The sequence below is a fragment of the Mirounga leonina genome, unplaced genomic scaffold (genome assembly GCF_011800145.1).
Source record: "Mirounga leonina isolate KUSES-001 unplaced genomic scaffold, KU_Mleo_1.0 Mir_153, whole genome shotgun sequence".
Lineage (NCBI taxonomy): Eukaryota > Metazoa > Chordata > Mammalia > Carnivora > Phocidae > Mirounga > Mirounga leonina.
In genome coordinates this window covers 23743204-23764619 of record NW_023270387.1, presented here as the reverse complement: position 1 = coordinate 23764619, position 21416 = coordinate 23743204, and the positions used below count along the sequence as shown (strand labels likewise).

At 50.0% G+C, this 21416-nt stretch overlaps 1 protein-coding gene across 3 annotated transcripts in view; it reads right to left on the bottom strand.

Annotated features, from left to right (window-relative positions):
- FLI1 (Fli-1 proto-oncogene, ETS transcription factor) overlaps positions 1–21416 on the bottom strand; it is a 115293-nt gene that overhangs the window by 29070 nt on the left and 64807 nt on the right. For all 3 annotated transcript variants that reach the window (XM_035009285.1, XM_035009283.1, XM_035009286.1), the window contains exons 3-5: positions 14008–14162; positions 9526–9729; positions 1002–1067 (exon numbers count right to left, since the gene is read on the bottom strand). In XM_035009285.1, coding sequence (XP_034865176.1) covers positions 1002–1067; positions 9526–9729; positions 14008–14162 — 425 coding nt within the window. The remainder of the gene's footprint in view (positions 1–1001; positions 1068–9525; positions 9730–14007; positions 14163–21416) is intronic.

Here is a 21416-nt window from a genome sequence, read left to right as displayed (position 1 = left end):
TGCTATTATAGTAAAATCCTCACTAGCAAAAATCATTTGTTGAGGTTGTTTTCTGTCTCTCTCAACCAAACCAAACCAAACCAACCAGACCAAATCCCCAAATCACCACTTTAAAAATGACTTGGCATTGCTAAAATTTGTGAGGGGGGAAAAAAAACGCTTAAAATGTGGCATTGCCAGAATCCTTAAAAATCTTCATTTCATTATCTTCAGTGGAGGAAAGCCCTGACTTACAGCTCTGAAAGGGAGCAGTGAGCTGAGAGCAACCCCTTTTATTCCATGGTGTAACAACTTCAAGTCCTATCTTTTATATGATTACAAGATATTTAAAAACCTTGCTCTGTTTTTGCAGCTAGTGCAAGTGGGATAAGCTTTGGTTTCTTGCCTTGTATGCTAGAAAAAACAAGAGATTTGGTGCTTGAAAATTCACAGAGGGAAACCTCAATAAATTGAGTTGGGAGGCTAGAAAGGGGAACCCAGAGGAGGGTCACTACCACTCAAATGCCAGCTGCAGGAAGAACTGTCAATTACAGACTTCAACAGATGTGTCAATTACCTACCACAACAGAGGACTCTCCAGCAGGAAAGAATCATGAATTACAGGCTCCCAACAGGGAAAGATGTACCTTGCATCTGTCCTATAAGAAATCCACTACCCCTGCATCTCAGCCAATGAGACAAGCCAGCACCCTGAGCTCTTAACTTTTCTCCAGTGGACTTCCATTCAAACAGCTCCTCCCAACTTCCTCCATCTCCTCCATAAAATGATGTTCCTCTCCTTTGTTTGCTGGGCTTACCTATGGTTTTGCCATAGCTTGTTTATCCAGAATTCCTATTCTTTTTATTTCCAAATAAACCCATTTTTTTTCCTCGTAAAATAACCACCTGTTCTATTTTTATGGTTAATGGTGCACAGAGTTGGGGTTGCCCGAACCAGTCGTAACAGCACGAAACGGTGCCAAGCCTGGGACTGAAGAAAATGCATGAGAGAACAGACTCACCTTCTTTGACACTCAGTCGTGAGGATTGGTCTGTGTGGGAGGTTGTGTTATAGGCCAGCAGTGAACCTGCAAGGCAAAGCAAAAGCCGGTTATAACAAGATGTTCTTCTGAGATCAAAGGTAGAAGATGGGATGAGAAAGGATGGGGGTAGGGAAGAGGGACAGATGGCTCCTTGAGAGAAAGAAAGAGTTACTGGAATCCATCTTGGGGGGAATGTACTGGATTCCTGGAGTTCCCGTCAGAGTAAGTTAGGGCAGAATACTTGCGGGTGGGACACACACAGCCCTCCCCCAGCAGCCACGTTTACGATTCCAAAGTTCTTGGACATCCCATGCAGGAGCAAGGACGGGGAGTCTCGCTGTGTGACCATGGGTGAGTCTAGATTTTGATTTCTTCAGTCGAAAAATGAAGGAGTTAAACTACAGCCCGAGTTGGTGAGCTTTTCTTATAAAGACCAGATAGTAAATATTTTAGGCTTTGTGGGTTAAATACAGTTTCTGTTGCACATTCTTCTTTGTTTTTGTTTTGTTTTGTCCGTGGGCCAGAGTTGGCCAGATTCGGGCAGGTTTGGCCTGCAGTTTGTAGTTCTACCACACCCTGGAGGAGAAGCTACACAATTCCGGCCTGCTAGGATACCCTGTGGGTTCACAGGCAGGTCCTTTTACTGGTGGGTGAGGTGCTTAGATATTATTCGTTGTCAGTGGAGGGGAGTGTTGGGAAGGGGCAGGGGGTGGCCGGAGTTCCAGTAGCAACTCTTGGCCTTCCTCTGTAAACGTCTAAGAGAATACAACTGAATGCAAGGCATGCTACATTGACTTTTCTGTCATCCCAGAAGGCTGCTATGCAGTCTCTAAAAATTAAACTTGAAGGCGTAACTACTCATTCCACGCCCTAGTCTAGGCATTTTCAGGGATGATAGTTTTTTTTCTGCTGCATGTAAAAACTCCCCCTTGCCCCTAAAACTAAGCTCGTTCCTTAGTTTCAAAAGAATTCAGGAATTTTGTTTTATAAAACGTAGGCATTTTTGCAGTTCTCCTTGAGGTTCTCCGGAAGGGGGGCGGGGAGGACCTCTGAAGGGCTTTCAAAGACCAGGGCTGGAATATGCTTTTACAGCACACGTGATAAGCCTGCCAGAGGTGCTTGAGGCTGGGGAAGTCTTTGAAAATTTTCCCTTCTCTCTGCAGATGGGTGGCTGACTTGGGTGCCAGGGCTGAGGACAGGGGATGGGCTGTCAGACGCTCCTATTTTTAGTCTCCAGTCATGGCAGGGACGCCGGAGCGGAGCTGCTTGCTGCCTCACCCAGCTGTGGGCGTTTGGTTGTGTGCCTCAGAGAAAATGTGTCCCTTCCAGGCCAGGTGACGAGGAAGGGAATTGTATAAGAATGCCCCAACTGCCCGGCACCGATGACTTCTGGCTTGGGCGACTGTCACTGCTAGCCCCGAGAAGGGTTCCAAATAAAAAAGAGGAGGAGTGGAGGTGGTATTGAGACCACAATACGCCAAAGCGTGGACATGCAGACCGTTTTAGAAATGAGCCAGTCTTGGGCGCCTGGGTGGCTCAGATGGGTTAAGCGTCTGCCTTCGGCTCAGGTCATGATCCCAGGGTCTTGGGATCGAGCCCCGCATCGCATCGGGCTCTCTACTCAGTTGGGAGCCGGCTTCTCTGTCTCCCTCCACCCCTCCCCCCTGCTCTGCTCTCTCTCAAATAAATAAAATCTTAAAAAAAAATAGACACGAGACAGTCACGTGCATGTAATATCCCGAAAACCAGATGCATTTGGTTAGTCCAGTCTCAAAAATACCAAGGACCAAGTGAAGCCAGGACAACCTCATTTCATTATAGTTATTATGCAAATGAGAGTTGAGTTAGACCTGCCTCTTACCACTGACTAGCTTTGTGACCTCCATCAATTTACCTAATCTCGCTAAGCCCCAGGCTCCTTATATATAAAATGGGCTAATAATAAGATCCACTTAACACGGTTGTTGCGAGGATTGAATAAAATAATACGTGTCAAGTGCTCAAAAAAGATCTTGGTTGCTAGTGAGTATGCAGTAAATGCTAGCTGTTATCATTACTATTTTTACATCCTATCTCCCACAGACACCACAATGACATACAATAAACCCTTTATAAAAGAGCTTGCTGAGCATTCGTCGTGTCCTCTGGACCTGGAGTTATGAATGGGTTCTGCTGCAATAAGAAATAATCCTCCATGACTGGAAGGAGGTTAAGAAATAGAACCAAACGTTCCAAGGGAATAGAAAAGTAAAAGTCTCAGCAGTAAGACCAAGAATGTCTGCCTCTCTGTCCCTGACATTCTCTCCCTCAGGCTGAAACCTCACGGCTGGAGCAAATAAAGAAAAATGATGGTCTCAGAGGAGCAAACTGCCTGAGTCATTAGTGTAGATTTAGCTGAGAGCACGAAGCTTAGATAAACCACATTTATTAAATTTTCCCCTTGCTGAAAGTTCTTCTTTGGGCACATATGAATTCCACAGGAAACTCCCAGAAAGCCAAGAGAAAGGGTCGTTTGACCCCTGCAAAGCTTGCATGAAATACATATTTCATGGTAACCTAGGAAAAGGATTTCGCCCTGAAGACCGTTTTTGGTTCAAGTTTCACTCCTGGAAGGAGGGGCTGGTTAGGAGCATCTGGCCTCCTTCCCAAGGGACCAACATCCGCTTCTCTTCTCCGATTTTTATTTGACAAGTTCTTCAGGCTACAGAGGATGGCATAGCACACGCTTTTCTTACGGGAATTTGTTCTGATACAAGAAGGTCCTTCCTGGAGTCTGGCCTCCCACTCGGTGGCTCTGGATTTTTTTCTCCCGCTTTCAGGCTCCTTCTGTGCGGGGCTAATGTGAATCCTAATCTTCCCTGACACCATCCTGTCCGAGCGAACAGGCTGTGATGGGCAGAGGGAAGCCAACACTCCTGAATGCAGGAAGCACCACTTTGTATCTAGTCTCTCACTTAATCCTTACCCGAGCCCTGTGAAACCAGTATCATGTGCTTCTTCTTTTACAAATGAGAACATCAGCATTCAGAGAAGTCAAGTAATCTGCTCAGGGTCACACAGCCAGAAAGCCCAGGAAGCAAGATTCCCATTCTTGTCTATCTGCAAAACCTGTTCTCGGTCCAGCAGACCCCGCGGTCCTCAGGCTAAATCTAAGAAACAGACAAAACTCACGTATGGTGTTGGGAATCAAGACAGTGGTTACCTTTGGGGAGGAAGAAGGGGAGGTGACGGAGAAAGGGTACAAGGGGCCTTCTGATCTCTTCCTTGACCTTGACCTGGGGGTGCTCATACAAGTGAATGGATTCCCTTTGTGATAGTTTCTTGGGTTGTGCATTTATGATTCTTGCTTGACTCTGTATACTTCCATTAAAATGTGTATTTATTTGCTTATTTACTGTTATTAATGTATGCATGCAGGGATATATATATATATATACACACACACAGAGTGGTGTATATATACATATGTGTATATATATAGTACACATACACATACAGATACAGGTATGTACATATACACGCACATATATGTGTGTCTGTATATGTATTTATCTGCTAATTTGGGGCCCCGAAAAGCACGAAGTGGCCGCTGCTGAGAATGGAGTGCCCCGCCAACAAGTTGAAAGCATAAGGAAAAAATAATTTTCCATTTTGGAGTCCATCCGTCACTGGATATTGTATTAGGGATCTGAAAGAAGATGGAAATGAACAGAGTGAAGCTCTGCAGGTGTGAAGCAGAGCCCCAACAATGGGGCTTTCTTCAGCTCTCCAGTCCCCCAGCCTAACCTGCTCTTCATCTGGGACACCTGGAGCAGGGGAGACAAGGGTCTGGCCCGTGCCAAAGCCTTTGTCTCCTGCCCCGCAGCCTACTGACTGTGGGTCTCCCTTTCTCTGGGCTGCAGTGAGCAGCGGTGGGGGTCGGGGGTGGGGGTGGGGGGGTGGGGGAGGGGGGGTGGGAGGAGGGAGCAGGGAAATAAGGCTCTATGTTCCAACCATAGACCCGGCTGACTACAGAGTCCAGGGGAAATCTGACCTTTTGTTGTGCCCAGATCCTGTGCTCTTTTACTGGTCAGACCCTGGCCTGGAAGGGATAATACCTCACCAGCTTAATTGCCAGGACCCATCACCTTTGCCCGGCCCTCTGAGGCTGCCGGGGGGGAATGCCACAGAATGCAAAATGTGTTTTCCATTAAGTTTAAATTAAAAATGGGAATCAAGATAGATACCTTTTCTGCAGTCTCCCTGTCACGCAATATATTTCTTTCTCTGGTGCCACCACAATTGAAAAACACAGGGTCTTAGTATTTTTCACAGGTCAGACTCAGAAACACTCATGGAGCACAACTTTTTGTAAAATGAAAAAAGACTCTTCCTTCTGCCTCTGGATGCTCCAAGCCCAGGACCTTCTGGGTTCCCAGAAACCCCAAACTCCCCCCCCACCCCGAGAATGAACTGCCAATCCGGACGGCTGTCACTTCCTCTGGGGTCCGGCCCCACTGTGCCTTGTGATGGCCCAATCTCACTTCCCTCAGCCCTCCGACGGTAAATACGGCTCCTGCCAACCGGGGTGTGCCCGACAGAGATACTGGCCGGGCCGCCGGTCAGCTCCAGGGTGTGGGGCGGCGCCGGGAAGAGAGAAGGACAGGGTTAGTGTGGTGATAGGTTTGGCTTTAATCTGCCTCATTCCAGGAGGCCACGGGGAAGTTTCGGAAAGCTTTTATCTCTTGGTACAAATGAACACAGAACATGCTGTGGGGAAAGTGGCCTGGCCCTCCACAGGAAAGCCCCAGGGGACAGAAGGGAGCTCAGCTCGAGGTCTGTCTCGGGTCCTCTCACGTCTGCGCATGAGGCCGTGGGCCCGGCTGCAGACTGGGACTTAAGAGGCCTGGGTCTTACCTACCAGGCTGCTCTCCACTGGCTGTGTATGCCTTTGAACCAGTTTCTAAAGCCCTCCAGACCTCAGTTGCTTTGGCTTTAAAATGGGGATTAGACATGGTTGTCCACGTGGTGTCCACAAGGGGGCGTCCTGCCCATGTGCTGTGAATGCACGCCTGAGTTCTGGTGTCCCTGGGAGACTCCAGAATCATCCCAAGTCCTATGGGCATCCTCCCTGGGCCCCGCCCTCACCAACCTCCTCCAGGGTGGGTGAAGTTACAAAGGGCGGGTGTAGATGGTATGGCCATTCTATCTGGGACTGCTGAAAAGCCAAGGTATGGAGCATAGGCACCTCCAAGGGGGGGGCAGATAAATCCTAGCATGTCAGGCCATTGAGACAGGGCTTAGGGGCACCCGGGACATTGCTATTTTTTCTCTTCCCTGGAAAATAACATTTTAAAATTTAAGTTTGCTATTTAACATTTAAAGGTAGCGCTCGCCTCCAAGGCAACCCAAATCAATACTCAAGCACCGTTTGTGAAAGTGTGAATTGGATGCCCGAGCTTCTTATCCTACAAGGTTTCCCTTTTTTCTACGGAAGTCCAGAAAGATCAGATACTCTGGAGGGACGAGAGGGCCTTCAATGTTCTTCCGTTGACTTTCCTTAGCCCTAAGCACCTCCTCCAACTGTGTCGAGGAACTCAGCTCTTTTCTTTTCACCTCTTGCCAAAGTGGACGTGTTTGAACCCCAACCCCCTCCTCGACAAAAAGACAGACGACAAAGCACAAGGAATTAGCACCCCTTTCCCCTGCCTCAACTCAGCTGCCCCAGCCTCTGTCCCCAAAGCACTGGCCTCCCTGCCTCAGCACAAAACATCCGCTGGAAGTAAGTCTGGAAAAACAATAAAGTGTTTGAAGGCAGGGAGTTCCCATCCTGAGAGCAGACAGCCCCCAGGCACATGGCCTGCTGGCAGGGGTCTCAGCTGGCTAACTACCACCCAACACAGAGGGTCCCAGAGGCTACCATGCGAAGCTAGACACCAGTTGAAAAGAAGCAGAATCAAGTTTTTTTTTTTTTTTCCCCCATGAAAGTGGATCATTTTAAGTCTAGGTTCCTCAAAAGGCCTTTAGACTATGACAATACTGTGCTGGGGCACGTTTTTTCTTGAACCTTTGCACAGGATTTTAATTTTTGCCTCTGCAGGCAAACATGGTTTTTATATCAACGCTCTCGAAGCACTTTATATTCAGCTGTTTCGTTCAACATTGTATCACATATGTACTTTGTTCCATCTCCTCTCCACCCTGTTTGCTCCACTAATTAGCCCCTCTCTGGAAACTTCGTATTTTTATTGCTTTGGGGCATCTTCCTCAATATCTACAAATATTTTTAAAAAAAGAAAGAAGGAAAGCTGCAGCAACACATACTTTTTCTTGCCCTGTTGCCTGTTCTCCCGAAACACCAATCCTCCGGCCTCCACTGCTTCGCCACCTGCTCACTCCTTTGCCCTTTAGTCACCTGTGCCCCTCCGTCATGGTTACATGGACATCCCTATCAAATGACTAGGCCTTTGGGGCAGGTTCTGGTCTCACTTCAGGGTTTGTGGCTTGGGTTCTTCGGTGGTAGGAAATCCTAGCTGGGACTTGAGGGGTTTATGGACCTGCCAGAAAGCAGGCCTGGGAAATCACATGGCATGAATGGCTTTCCTGCACGTCAAGTCAGAATGTGCTCGAACATCTCCCCAACAAAGGTATCTGCCATGGAGCCCCAAACTACTGGTCCCTTAAAGTGTTCGGACATGCTGTCCCTGGTGCTGCTGGCCCTCTCTTCTCCCACAAAGGAAGTAAAGGGGCCAGTGATTCTGGACCACTGATGCCTGAAGAAGCCAAAAAGCAGGCTTCATGGGCCTTCTTGCTTTGCCGGTCTCTGCTTCTCTCGCCCAGCTTCTGTCACTCACTCCCACCCCCGGCCCTGCCTGGCTAGCATTGTGGCAGGACTCTGTGCAAAGAATCTTTTTTAAAAAAATTCCGTAAAAACGTGAAAGCTGAGAAATACCGATCATTAGAAAATGTTAATTCTCCAAAGCTCAGGAAAAACTGGGTAGAGAATCGCCCCCTTTTCTGAACTTGTTGTTTCTTGGGCTGACCTCATGTTGCAGCAAGACTCAGACATGAGGTAACTGCTCTGGTGTTAACATATACTGCATCATCCACACTCTCTCACTGGCTACCAGACGCCTCGGAGAGGTGACCAGAGAGCCCGGAGGCACCAGTGGAAACTTCCAAAGGCATTTTTAAAATTTTTAAATTTTATAACCAGCGTGTGTTGCTCCCACATCATGCACTGTTGTAGAATGAGGCAGAAGGTTACAGAGACGGTGACTCTAAAGACCCACTGAAAGATGGGGAGCGAAAGAAGAACTAACCAACCCAGAGCCCAGGAGGCCAGGAAAGCAGCCTGTAGGCTGTAGTATCCAAAGATCTCGGCTTGGAAAGCGTTTGAAAATCATCACGCTCCTTCATTCCAAAGCTTAACTCCTGCAAGATGCCAGGCAGCCTCGGCTACGGACAGCAGATACTGCATCCTGATGTTGCCCGTCTCTCCCTGCTCAGGGCTGACTGTTACAAAGCTTCCTTGTAGAAAGAGCCCACATCTGTTTTCCTGCAGCTTCAACTCCCTGATCTCAGTCCGATCTTTTCTGGCCACAGACAAATCCTTCAATACTTGGGGTCATTGATATACCACTGGGCCTGGATTTCTGGTGAAGCCTTCGGCTGAGGTTATTAGCATGCCTGAAACAATTCCGTTCCTATCTCTGTGTATGTTTAAGACCAAATGAAATTCACATGAAATTGATGGGAGCTTGGTGCCTGAGAACTCTCATACTGGATAAATCTTTTGAGCGATGACATACTTTCTTTCATAAAATCTTGTCCGAAGCTCTTTTCCTTCTGGCTGTGCCAGAAGAAAGTGTCCCAGAGACCCTTGCATGCCCAGGACCTCTGCTGTGCTCCCTGTTTGGCTAGCAAGGGTGTGTAGCTAGCAGCCGGCAAAGGTGGGGTTCGGGTGCGCCAGAGTGACCCCAAGAATAAGAGGAAGTTAATGTGTAAATTTTCAAAACCTTAAATCCTAAATCCATGGATCTAGAGTTTACTGGAGGAACTTTAAATCATTGTGCAGGAAAAATCCCAGCCAGGGTATCTATCTATTTATAATTACAGGGCAAGGCAGTTTCTGGAAAGGGATTCTCATGGAAACAGGATGACTACACTCTGGCAGACCCCACTGGGTCACAGCTCCCTACCTTTTCTCCATTCCTTACTGTGTTTCCCTTGACACTACAGGACTGGGTCGGCCCCCTTGCAGAGTCCATAGGAGCCAAAGTGACCTTGGCAACCTCACAGGCCCGGAGGTGGGTCTCCTGCAGCCCCTGCCCAGCCTACCCTGACTGTGGAGGGTGGCGGGGGAGGGGGGGAGGAGGAATCCTCTTCCTGGATTGGCTGCATGGGAAATCAGTCTTCATTTGGGGCGGGCCTTGCAGAGTCTTGTCCCAGCCCTGGGGACTTGGGTTCCACGCACGCGCAGCACAGCGGGGCTCCCCGGCCCACACACAGACAGGACACTTACTTTCCCTGAGATAACTGAGATGTGACAGCAGCACTTCGGTGTTGTAGAGGGAGGTGGCTCGGAGGAAGTCCTCCTTGCTCATTTTACACAGTTCCTTGCCATCCATGTTTTGGAAAAAGGACGTGTCGATCTCCATCAAGCCATACTCCTTTATCGCCCACTCCAGCCACTGCCGTACGTGCTCCTGAGTCCACAGCGTGGGGTCTGCAGGGGAGATGACCTGTTAGCAAGGGCTTGGCCGGCCAGGACCCCCTCCCCTTCACGAAGGCTGGGTAGACCCTCTCTCTTCCCCTCCCTCCCTCTCCTCCTCCCCCCTGCACCTCTCTGGCTCCCTCTTCCCCTCTGTCCCCCAGTGGGAAAGTGGGTTCCCTCCCAGATGGTTCCCTCCTAGAACTCCCATCTGGCTGCTCCACATCTGGCAGTGCCTGAATCACTCAGCCCCCTGGGGAGGTTCTTAGATGTCTCCTGAGGCATCCTGACAGAACATTCTCTCTAAAGTTTTTAGGGGGCAATTAAAACCTTTGCCTGAGAAATGATGGCATCAAAATGAAAGTATACACAGTTGCATGGACCCAGGGACCAAAGTCTCTGGAAAGGGAAACCATCTGTATCTTAAGAACATTAGTGATTTCACGGAAGAACACGGATCTCTCCGATGGCTACAGTAAAGATCGCATATGTATACACTTTTACTGCAATTTCATCTGTATAGTTGGAAAACCCAGTGGTGTTAGCATTTAACATAAATCCAACCTGGGTTTTTCTCCTTGTGGAAACAGCTGTGCTGAAATCTCTACCAGATCATCCTCAAAACATTTTTATGATATTGAAGTCCCCAAAGATGAGAAAAAGTATTGGAGAAAGAAAACCTTTCAGGCCTTTAGCCTTTGAGTGAACATAAATAATGTAATGATTGAGGTCATCTCCAGCTAGGACCCTCACAGCTCCTTTTTGGCTAGGTGTGTGTGTCAGGAGGTGTGTATAATACTTTGAGTGCTAGTGATGAGTTCCAGCAAATTCCATAGCAGGTAGAGCACTTGTATCTTATCACTTATCACTTATCACAGGCTGGAAGCCATCTCTTTCCTTGGCGACCAATTGTTAGCAAATCCAATAAACACCTTAGATATGCCCATCATAAAAAAAATACCCATCATACAAGAAAACTACCTGGCTCTTGGTCACATGAAAGATCTGTCCGTATGAAACATTTAGGCGGGAAACCACATACTTAAGCAACAGATTTTGTGGTGGTAGTTAAAGGAATCATGGGTGGAGGGAAATAGTGTGAACCTGGAGAGTCTCGGAAGGCTTCCTGGAGGAGGGGAGGAGACTTGACATTGTAGGTCTGCTGTCAGCTCCCGGCTTCTACTGGGCCTGCTTTATTAGCATGTTTACTTGGTAGGAATATCTATGCTGCTTCTCAACCTCCTCACCCTCCCATTCTAAGAGTCTGTGAATGTTCTTGGCAAAAATGGGGACCAGGTTTGAATGATGAGGAGTGACCATGGGAAAGGAAGCAAGGTTCTGTTGCCTTCCTCACACCAGATGCAAATTCCCCAGCACTTTTACTCAGAGCTTCTGCTGATTGCCCTCGTTTGCCATGGGTTCTCCATTCCTCCTTGGTTTTTATATGTGAGTATGTGGGTGGCAGGGGCTGAGTCCGCTTTGCAAAGCGCCCAGCCTCCGCCCAGGTGTGGGAGGGGGGTTGCCATATTGGTGCTGGAGGGAGAGGAGCTGGCCAGAGAGGAGACAGTAGAATGTGGAGTTACGGGTCACAGGCTGCTGTGACCCCAGATTTGGGGTGCCTACTGTGTGCAGCTGCCCCACATGTCCCATTTTTCACATATCTAGAAAACCCAGCAAAATGGCTTTTATCTTCACTTTGCGATAGAAAGCGGAGTTTTGAAAGATGCAGTCCCTAGCTCAAACTTAAGTCTTCCTAGGACTTCGCTTAGTGGATGGGGTGGGTCCCCCTGACCCAAAGCCCCTCCTCTTGCCTTTTCATGATCCTGCTTTAACTCATCTGTGAACTGCTCTGCTATTATGCCAAATAACAGAGCTCCTCCTAAAGGTTCGTTGTACATTGTACAAGTTCAAGTCCATATGCATCTCTCTCTCTCTCTCACATAAATTTCTTGGTTTGTTTTCCTCTTTTACTCTCCAGAAACAATTAGGCATGGACCATTGGTAAACAGAAATATTTTGTACCATTTCAGAATTCTAAAGAAAAATGGCAAAGGTAGGGCTTGGGTTACACAGCATTTTATTTCATCTGATCTCCTTTGCTTCTCCTAATTCCTCACTTTTAGTATTCGAGGTCTCAAATTCAATTTTACACCATATATTTAATTATTTTATTATTTCCTCTCTTGCTTTGGGCTCTATCACAATATTATTTCTCTCCCTTTACAGCACAATGAATTATAAATCTTCTACTCTGGATCATGCTAAACTCTTCCAAATGTATTTCCTGGATGATTTAGTCCTAGTTTCTTCCCATCTGAACCTGAAACTGGTGATTAACCAGGGCCCTCATTTATACTTGTCTTAAAAATCCCACCATAAATTCAATCAGTTGTTCCACAAATGTTTTATTGCCTTGATTTGTGGACTCACCCAAATGAGACTTTCCCTCATGTCCAGGAGGCTGGCCTGGAGGAATCCAAAATGTCTAAGGATAATGTTTAAAGATCTCACCAGAGGTAAAATAATGAAGCAAATCCATAGCTAGTGAATTCATGACAAGAAATGCTTTAAAGACCCTGTGGTATGAATTTACACTATCATCACGATTACTGCTACGGTTACCTTGGTCCACTGAGGACTGACATTTTGATATTTCTTTTGAAAGCATTTCGATACCAGTTCAGAGTTGAAGGGTCAACTGAGCATTGTGGCCATATCTGCCCCCTCTCACCTCCCAAAAGTGACTGCAGAAATGAGATGGTTATCGACGTTTGGTTCAGAGACAATCTCTGATCCCCTAAGTCTTCGGTGCTCAAGACTGCCTTCCCATGCTGGCCACGGTTGGGGCAAAGCAGGGCAGCTTGATGCCAGGTGAGCAAAGGCCTGGTGAGGTCTGGCTCTGCTTAGGGGAGAACAGGGAAGTTCCTACCACATCAGCTCTACTATTGTTTCATCGTTTGCTTTTTTGATGAGAAGGGAGAAACATGGTTTTCTTGGACCTTACCAATGCACCTGAGCTAAACTTTCCTGCTGTCCTGAAGGAGGGAGGAGATTAAATGTTAAATGATAGAAGTAATGGAATGTAGAGAAAGCAGTTCACATGGTGCCTGGCACCTGCAAAGTGCTCAGAGAATGGGAGCTATTCTTCCTCTTCCTTTGTGAAGTCACATGCTTGTGGAAGAAGGAAATTCAAACTCCTTTGCGAACAGTTTTCAAGTCCTACGGGGCACTGTAGGAAGAGGCCCCATTAGCCCAGCTTCTCCTGCCTCACTGGCTCTCACACCTCGCACCCCCCGCCCCCACCATCTTGCATTTGGCCCAGAGCACAGGGATGCGGCCGTGGTCCTCAGAGATGGTGAGACACAGCTTGCCGTGGAAAATAAATACAAAAGGGCATCGGGAGGAGAGGCTCATTACAAAACCATGCCTTCCAGACCAACAAGCAAATTCCTTTGCATTACCTCAAAGAGATATCTAATCCTTTGCCCTCAGACACAACTGCATTTACACTTTTCCAAATGGAAGGGGTTTTGCCTTTTTGGTCATGCTATTTTGGTAAGATTAGTTGTAATCCCTGCCCTGTAATTCACTTTGCTTAAGATTTGGACGTTCTTGCTCCTTCCACCTGGCACCAACTCTACATGTTGTAGTTTTCAAACCCCCTTTCTGACCAGGCTGCTGAGCTTGCTGCTCTAGCCCAGGTGGAGTGTCCAGCCAGGGGACTGAAGGCTTGAACAAGGATTTTATTTTCTGTAACCAACAGCACCAATACCTAGGAAAAATAGGCTATTTTTACATAATGACCTAACTTGCTGCACACGTTAAGGCGCTCCATTTGTTAAATATAGTTATTTCCATTTTGAAACTGAAAAAACTGGTTGTAATTTTGGAAAGGTGGGACCCTGCGGATGCCAGGAAGTACATGCCTGATGGACATGACAGACCTCTGGAGCCATCCTTCTCCTTCAAGGCGAGGGCGGGCCCGCCGGGAGTTCCTGGGACTCCTTTGGGATTCAGACGGCCTTGCCTCTGTCCCCTTTTGCAGGCCTCCTCCTGGGGGACCAGGCCCCCGGGGGAGAGTCTGTGCTGTGACCTGTTTGAGGGTGCTGGTGACCCGGGGGATGCTATCTTGAAGGACAGCTGGAAGGAAGTGAGAAATGTAAGTAGGCATTTCCATAGGGAAGAGGGTACCAGGTGAAGGTCTAGATGCCCACTGGACAAGCCTGCCCTCCAACTCCTAGCGCAGAAAAGGGAGGACACGGATGCCAGCCGGCAGCCTGGTTCCCAAAGTACCTGCGGGGACGATGACTCTCCTCTCGTTGGTGGTCATGTTCGGAGGAGGGGGGCCGTTCTTCTCGTCCATGTAGCTGTTGTAGTTCATGGCGTTGGGCTCGTTTCCACCAACTAGCTTGCTGCATTTGCTAACACTGCAGTCCACCGGAGACTCCCTGGAGTGAGAGGACACAAAGCCCAGAGGAAGTCATCACTGCAGCTTCCATCAGCCCAGCGTGGGCAGACAACCGTGGCGCCGTGTCCCAGCCCCACCTGGTGTAATGCTGTCGCCGCTGCCTTACTTCTCTCCTCCACGCCGCCACCAGAGTCTTCTTCGAATCCCAGCCCAGTCCTATAATTACGGTACTCAAAAGCTTTTGGCAGATCCTCACTGGCCTCGGACTACAGTCTGGACTTCTTAGGACGGTGCTGCAACCCTCCCAATCTGACTGCGGCTGACATTTTTAACCTTGTCGCCAGGCAACCTGCACTCTGGCCGCATGTGCCCCCACCCGGCCCCCAGGTGGCCCCCAGGTAGGCCTCCGCACCCCGCATGGTGCTCTGTCTGCCTTGGTTCTAGCACTGGTCACACCGTGGGATCACTAGCGTGGCGGGAGCTCTTCCCCTGGCTGGATTGGGAATTTCTGAGAGGTTGACATTCCTTTCTCCTTTAAACCTCAGGGTGTTAGGTAGAGCCTTCCAGAGGCGATGAGTGATCGATGTTTTCTGAGTGGACTCTATCTATTGCATGTATATGATTTTAATGCATTTCTCGTACACTGTTCTATCTGAATTTCCCAATACCCCTCCAAGGTAGCCATGGCAAGGGTTCATATCTCCACTTTATGGTTAAGGAAATTGAGAGGTGAGGTGACTGGCCCAGGGTCACAGAGCTAGTAAAAGTGGACACAGAACTCAGGTCTTTGGTGTTAAGCTTTCCTATCAAAACACACATGCAGGCATGCCTGGCTGGCTCAGCTGGTAAAGCATATGACTCTCGATCTTGGGGTCCTGAGTTCGAGCCCCACATTGGGCAGAGAGTTTACTTTAAAACACACACATACACATGCACGCACGCCCACAAATGAGCTGGTTGCTGCACGAAGGAATAGAATTCAAGAACTTCAACCTGATAGGTTGTGGCCCCGGTGGCAGGTTGCAGCTCTGGCCACCATGCTCACAGAAGAACCATAAGGAATTGCAGAAGGGAAAAATCATCCAACCCAGCCTTGATGTCCGTAGCCCAGTTGGAGGCCGTTCCCTGGCATCAGCCCAGCCCTGAGCAGCTGTCTGGAGATCTAAGCTGACACCCCACTTGTGGCCCCCCAGAGCCCCCCAGAGCCCGGGGGTAGGCTGGCAGAATGCTCCACACCGCCCCCCGCCAAGCCGGGTATCATGGTCCCCGCCCCCCTCCAGCGTGCCCAGGGGAAGTGCCATCCCACCTTTCCATTCAGCCACTGCAGCTGGGGACGACTGGAAGGCCCCGGAGAGGCTGCGGTCACACAGTGCAGGAAGCATCAGACCTGGGACGCAGCCAGTTCTCTCAAGAGCACCAAACCAGGCCTTTCAGACCAAGGAGTTCAGATAAGGTTCAGATTACAGCGGCCCAACCTTGGGCCGCAGAAAGACTCCAGGCTTTCCAAAGCCCTGGCCGCTGCCCTCCTTACTCTGCCCTGGGCAGGGACCAACCATCCTGAGGACTTAAGGAGCCAGGTTGTGCCAGGAGGGCCTCGCCCATCCCGTGGCTGGTGGCCGCACTCCAGAGGCAGGGAGGGCAGTCCTGATCGCAGAGGAGAGGAGGAACAGCACCCGGGGGGGCGGGCGCTCAGGCAGGGCAGGGGGGCCAGAGCACAGTCAATAAAGACAATTAAACGAATTTGTTTCTTAATCTGAAAGGAAAAAAAATATTGAAGATCACTTATCATAGCTGGGAGATAAATGGTCCACTGAGATATTAGAAGTCAGACGGTAATTTTTTCCTGATGTCTTACAGAGGGGAACATGGGCTGAAAATGAAAATAAGATGTATAACTTACACATGTTAGAATTTAAGGTTTTACTATTCGCCTACTGTTTTTCCAGGCAGAGAACCAAGAACCAGCCGTCAGAGCCCCAGATTGTTGAAGGTTTAATGTCCCCATGGCAGTCTGAGGGGAGGCAGTAGCACATCAGGGCTTTTCACCAGTTTGGCCCTCTGGCTTCTGCCGCTGAAGGCCTTGGCCGGCCGCGAAGCGGACCCAGCAAGACCCTGGGGGGGAGTCCGAGCGGAGCCCGCGCCCCCGCGCGCCGCGCTCCGCCCCCCACGCCCTCCTTTAGGCTAACCGCGGGCGCGCGCCTGCGCACACACGCCCACACGCCCACAGCGCGCCCACGCACCCATGCGTGCACGCCCACGCACCCATGCGTGCACGCCCACGCAGACACGGGCACACCCCCGGCATGCGTGTGCACGCGCGCGCACGCACACACACACATACACCCGAGACGCACACGCACACCCGACACACACACACACACACACCCGACACACACACACACACACACACACACCCGACACACACACACACACACCCCACCACGGCCTGGCAGCCTTCACACTTACACACATACACACACACACCCGCCACGGCCTGGCAGCCTTTCCCAACATCCTTGTCCATTGTGAAACAGCCCAAGGGCAGCAGGAGGCTGAGGATTAAGCTGGCCTTCCACCAAGGGAGCAGCGCTTTCATTGGCTGGGAACCCCCGCGGCCGAGGGTGGGGTGGCCCGAGCACACACTTCCTCTGGCGGATGCCGGAGTGCAAGGGCCGTGGGCAGGGGCGAGAAAACTCTCAGAGAGGAGAGCAAGGTCCAACGTGGGGGAGGGATGGCGGGCGTGACGGGAGAGGGGGTGCTGCTCAGCAGCCTGCGCTTCCCGTGAGGAACATCAAGGAGTCGAGGTTTGGAAAATGATTTCCAGTGTCGGCTGGGCCTCTGGCGGTTGCCAAGCCGAAAACTGACCTCTCGCCGTGCAGAGGTGAAAAGCCAGAGCCTCAGAAATTGCCGAAGTGGGGCGACCCTTTATGCCATAGGCACCTATGGCGGGGCCAGGCCTTGGTGCCAGGAAGAGAGAGAAATAAGTTTGAAAAGAGGAAACATTTGGTAAGAGCCACCTGGTCTGGGACGGGGTAAGAAGAGGAGCCAGGAGCACCAAGGTGGGATGGGCACCTGCCGGGGAGGTGGGCGCCCAGGTCACAGGATCGGCGGGCTCCCGGAGGAGGACATCAAAACCACCGTCGGGACCAGGGTTCTTTTGCTGGGGTGACCCCTGGGGGCTGTACGCGAGTGGGAACCTCCTCATTTCCTATCCCACAGAAGTTCTCATCTTTCTGCTTCCTCCTGTCTCCTTCCTCCGGCACCTCTGTAGGCTCCTACTCCCCAGCTGTGCAAGGTGATGCGTCTGGACGCCCACTCTTGGGTGCTCCTCCTCTGGAATAAGGCCCTGTTCTCGCTCCCAGTCCCCGCCGCCAGGGGTGCCCTCAGAGAAGCCTGGCACCACCCTGGACCACCACACTTGCCCAGGCCAGCCCTCCCCTGACTGCGCAGGGAGAAAAGGAAGGAAAGCCGTACCTTTACCGCCGGCCTGCCGCCCTCCCCTCTTGGCAAGCTCTTGGGCGCTGTGCCTCCAGCAGACAGCAAACGCCTCGCGTGCGGCGCTGGGGCTTGACAGCTATGCTAAGGGTGGGCACAGGTGAAGCACAGACTAAAGGCTGCTCTTTAATGAGACAGCTGGCCCTGTGAAGAGGCCCAATGAAAACAAGAGGGGGGGGCAAGGGGGAGCACGGAGGGGAAGAGGTTCTGCCATTCAGCTTGCCGGCGCTCCTGCTAATTTGTATTGAGACCTGCACTTACAGCTAGCATGAGGTCGGGGCCCACAGGCAGCTGAGAGCCCTGGGACAGGAGACAAGAGGGCCTGGGGCGGCCACAATAGAGCAGGGAGGCCGTGCCCGCTCCAAGCGTGGAGCTCAGAGCATCTCCATAAGCCATGGCAGGAGAGGCCCCAGCAAAGGTGACGTGGACCCTGCAACCGTCTCCTTTAGTTTCACCATGGGACAGGAGCTCTTTATTCTTCCCCTTCTATTTTCATATGTTCAGTGAACGCTGCTTTAAAAATCCTGCCAGTGATTTGCAAGGGTGCCTTGCAATGTGTTAAGCAATTTAAAACAAGGTGAGAATGCTTGGGTATTTGGGTGAGAGAAGATCTCAAAGACTCCTCCCAAAGATGACCCCTTTAGCCTGTAACAGACGTCTTCTCTGCCTTCCCGCTCAGCCCCGAGCAACTCAGACGGCACCACCCCGAGCCACAAGTGTGCAGCCCAGGCTTGTGGTCAGTGGATTCTCTGTATTCACATAGCTCATGCGAGGTCCCAGAGGCCACCCAAGCCACACAGTCGCCTTAGGACCTATCATGTGTGTCTTCTATGCGGTGTGCACACTATGCACCATTGTGCGATCCGTGTTGTCTTTAGGATTTCTGTAGGAGCCATGCCTAGATGTGTGCCTTGTTGTTTTTAAAAAGGAATACTCAATAAGTGAGAAGCAAATTCCAAGGAAAGGAAAAAAAAGCACCCATAATCTAGCCCTTCGCCCTAACCCCATAGCTGTTTTCACCTCCGTACATAGTAGGTGCTCACAACTTCTCCAGAAGCCTGAGGACAGCTTCCTGCCCAGCTTGTGTGACATGCTCCGTACTGCAAGGTTCAGAACCGAAGGAAGCACCTGAGAAAGCTGCTCAGCAGTCTTAGAGGCAGAAGTTACAGCGTGTGCGAAGGTTGATCTTCCTGTAGATGGAATGTGAAGTCTCCACGTGTGTCCTAAGAGCATCCAGAGCCCACTGGCCAGTGCTAGGGGGTGTTGGGGTAGACTAACGCCGACTCAGGTCCTGCATGCCGGGAACACAAGGCAAGCAGGTCCTTGCATTCCCCTCCCCTCCATAAAATAATACTCTTTCCCTCATGGGATGTTTCTCCCCCGATCCCCGAGGTTGAGGCAGGATGCAGCTGAGAGTTATTTGCAGACCACAGCCCGGGGTCAAGTTGCTGAAGTCTACATACATCACAGAACCTACAGGCCTTGCTGTTCCAAGAACAACTCATCCTAACAGATTCAACCAAGACAGGAAGATACGGAGAAAGAGCAAACCTCCCACAATATGGGCCAGCTAGGCTTTCCCTGAGCTCCCCAGACCTCAGTCTCTCCACGTGACCCCATGCCCCTGGTCCAAATGACTTAATAGTGGGATAAAAAGCAAGAGGGGCATTGTAGCTTTAGGCACAGAGAATACCTCCTCCAGAGACACGATATCTACAGGGTCTCCAGTAAGCATGAAGTAACTCGGAAACCCAAGGGGGATGGTCCAGAGCATTCTGGTCCAGCGCTCTCTGGTGGTACAATGTGAGCCACATATATAATTTTGAACTTTCTAGTAGCCACATTTTTAAAATGAAAAAACCAGGTGAAATGAACTTTAAAATATATTAATATATTAACTCACTACAGCCAAAAGAAAATGATCCAAAAGAAATTATCATTCAGCCAAAAGAAATGATCATTTCAACATAATCAATATAAAAATAATTAATGAGCTATTTTACTTTTCTTCCCCATACTCTTAGAAGTCTGGTGCATATTTTGCATTTCGAGCACATGTCGGTTTTGGATTTCAAGTGCTCAAATGTAATGTGTGTCTGGTAGCTCCTGCATTGGATGCCACAAATCTAGTCCATGAGCCGAAAGACCCCAAATGGGATAGATACGCTGCTTTGGTTTTCTCATCTGAAGTTAGGAATTCTTGGGTATTAAAGGGGTCATTTCAATAATACTCAGGGGGTCAGGGAAACACAGTGTCGATGATGAGAGATTTAAATTGCCTGGCATCTTTTTCATTGTGTCCTTTGTTTTTGTGTGATCAAATAATAGAATCTGACATAGTTCTACCCTCAGCAAAGACATTTTTCTGAAAACCCTTGTTCCCTGCTGCCCACCAGGCCAGATTCCATGTGAGCTCTTGGAGAATATTTATGGGGTGCTGGCAATGGCTCTGAGAGTCCACTGGACCTTTTTTGTTTCCCCGGGGCGGGTGAGACTACATCAGTCCTTCTGCGCCTACTCTGTCACCTGCGGATGGTCTGGGGCAGGACTGGCCAATCAAAAGCAGGGACTGCTCTGTGCTACCAGAACCCCATAAATACCACGTCTGCTCTTTGAGGGTGATCACACAGCTCTCCTCCAGCTGGCCTCTGGTGTGATGGCAGCCAGGGATGGCTGGCAAGTGGGTTCTGCAAATTGACTTCCCTGGGGGACCCTCTTTGGCCAGGATTAGTATGTTGCAGGGGAGACAGCAGTCAGCTCATAAATGCAGCCTCCCCTGAGCACAAACGCAGGCTGCAGCTGAGGCAATGTCCGCAGACCTTGGCTGTCCTGGCTTATACACTGATGACCTATATGGTTTTGAATAAGCAGCTTCACCTTTGAGTCTGCTTAGCCATGCATCCCTTCACTTGTTAATTTCACAACTATCTACTGAGCACCTATCATGCACCAGGCATCGCTCGGTAGACAGAATAAGGCCCTGCCCGCATTTTAGTGAAGGCTGTGTTAAGAGCCAGGAAGAACTAAGAAGAATCTAAGCAAGGTAAAGAGCGCTGGGTGCTGTTTCAGATCAGGTGGTCAGGGAAGGCCTCTGAGAAGGTGATATTCAGGCAGAGAGCTGAAACAAGTAGGAGAGAGAGTCATATGACTTGATGGAATAGGAATGTTCCAGAAAGAAGGAACACAGGCCCGAGACTCTGAGGCAGGAGTGTGCTTGGGATCCGGAGTCTTGGGTGGCTGATGCAGAAGGAAAGAGTAAGGAGGGATAAAAAGGGTTTCATATGGATGAGGGGGATGGGGCGTGTGGAAGACTGTGGATTTTGTCACAAGAGAGTTAAATATTCTGAAAGGTTGACTCTAGCCACTGTGTGAAGAACAGACTTCAGGAAGGCAAGCAGAAGTGGGGCGAACAGGGTGCTACCGCGGTGGCCTAGCAGGACAGATGCTGCTGGTCTGGGTTAGGGTGAGGTTACAAGAGTGGTTGGGATTCAGGCTACAACAGACCAAAGACGTTCCAAGCGTGGAATCTGGATTTTCAATAAGCATCAGGAAGGTCCGTCCAGTGGTTGGGCCAGTTTGGGAGGCACTGCCAGGTTGGGGGTTGTCAGGAACTGGACCATGAACCCCAGAGCACAATGTACAGGCAGAGAGGGAGGGGACAGAAAGGAGGCCCACAGGCCAGGAATCAGAAGGCCTGGCTCTGGTGCCGGTTTTGCCTCCTCTAAATCCTTGGACAAAGCATCAAGCACCCCCCTGCCCACCCCCCCAAAGCCCAATCTGCCTTTAAATGTCAAAATGT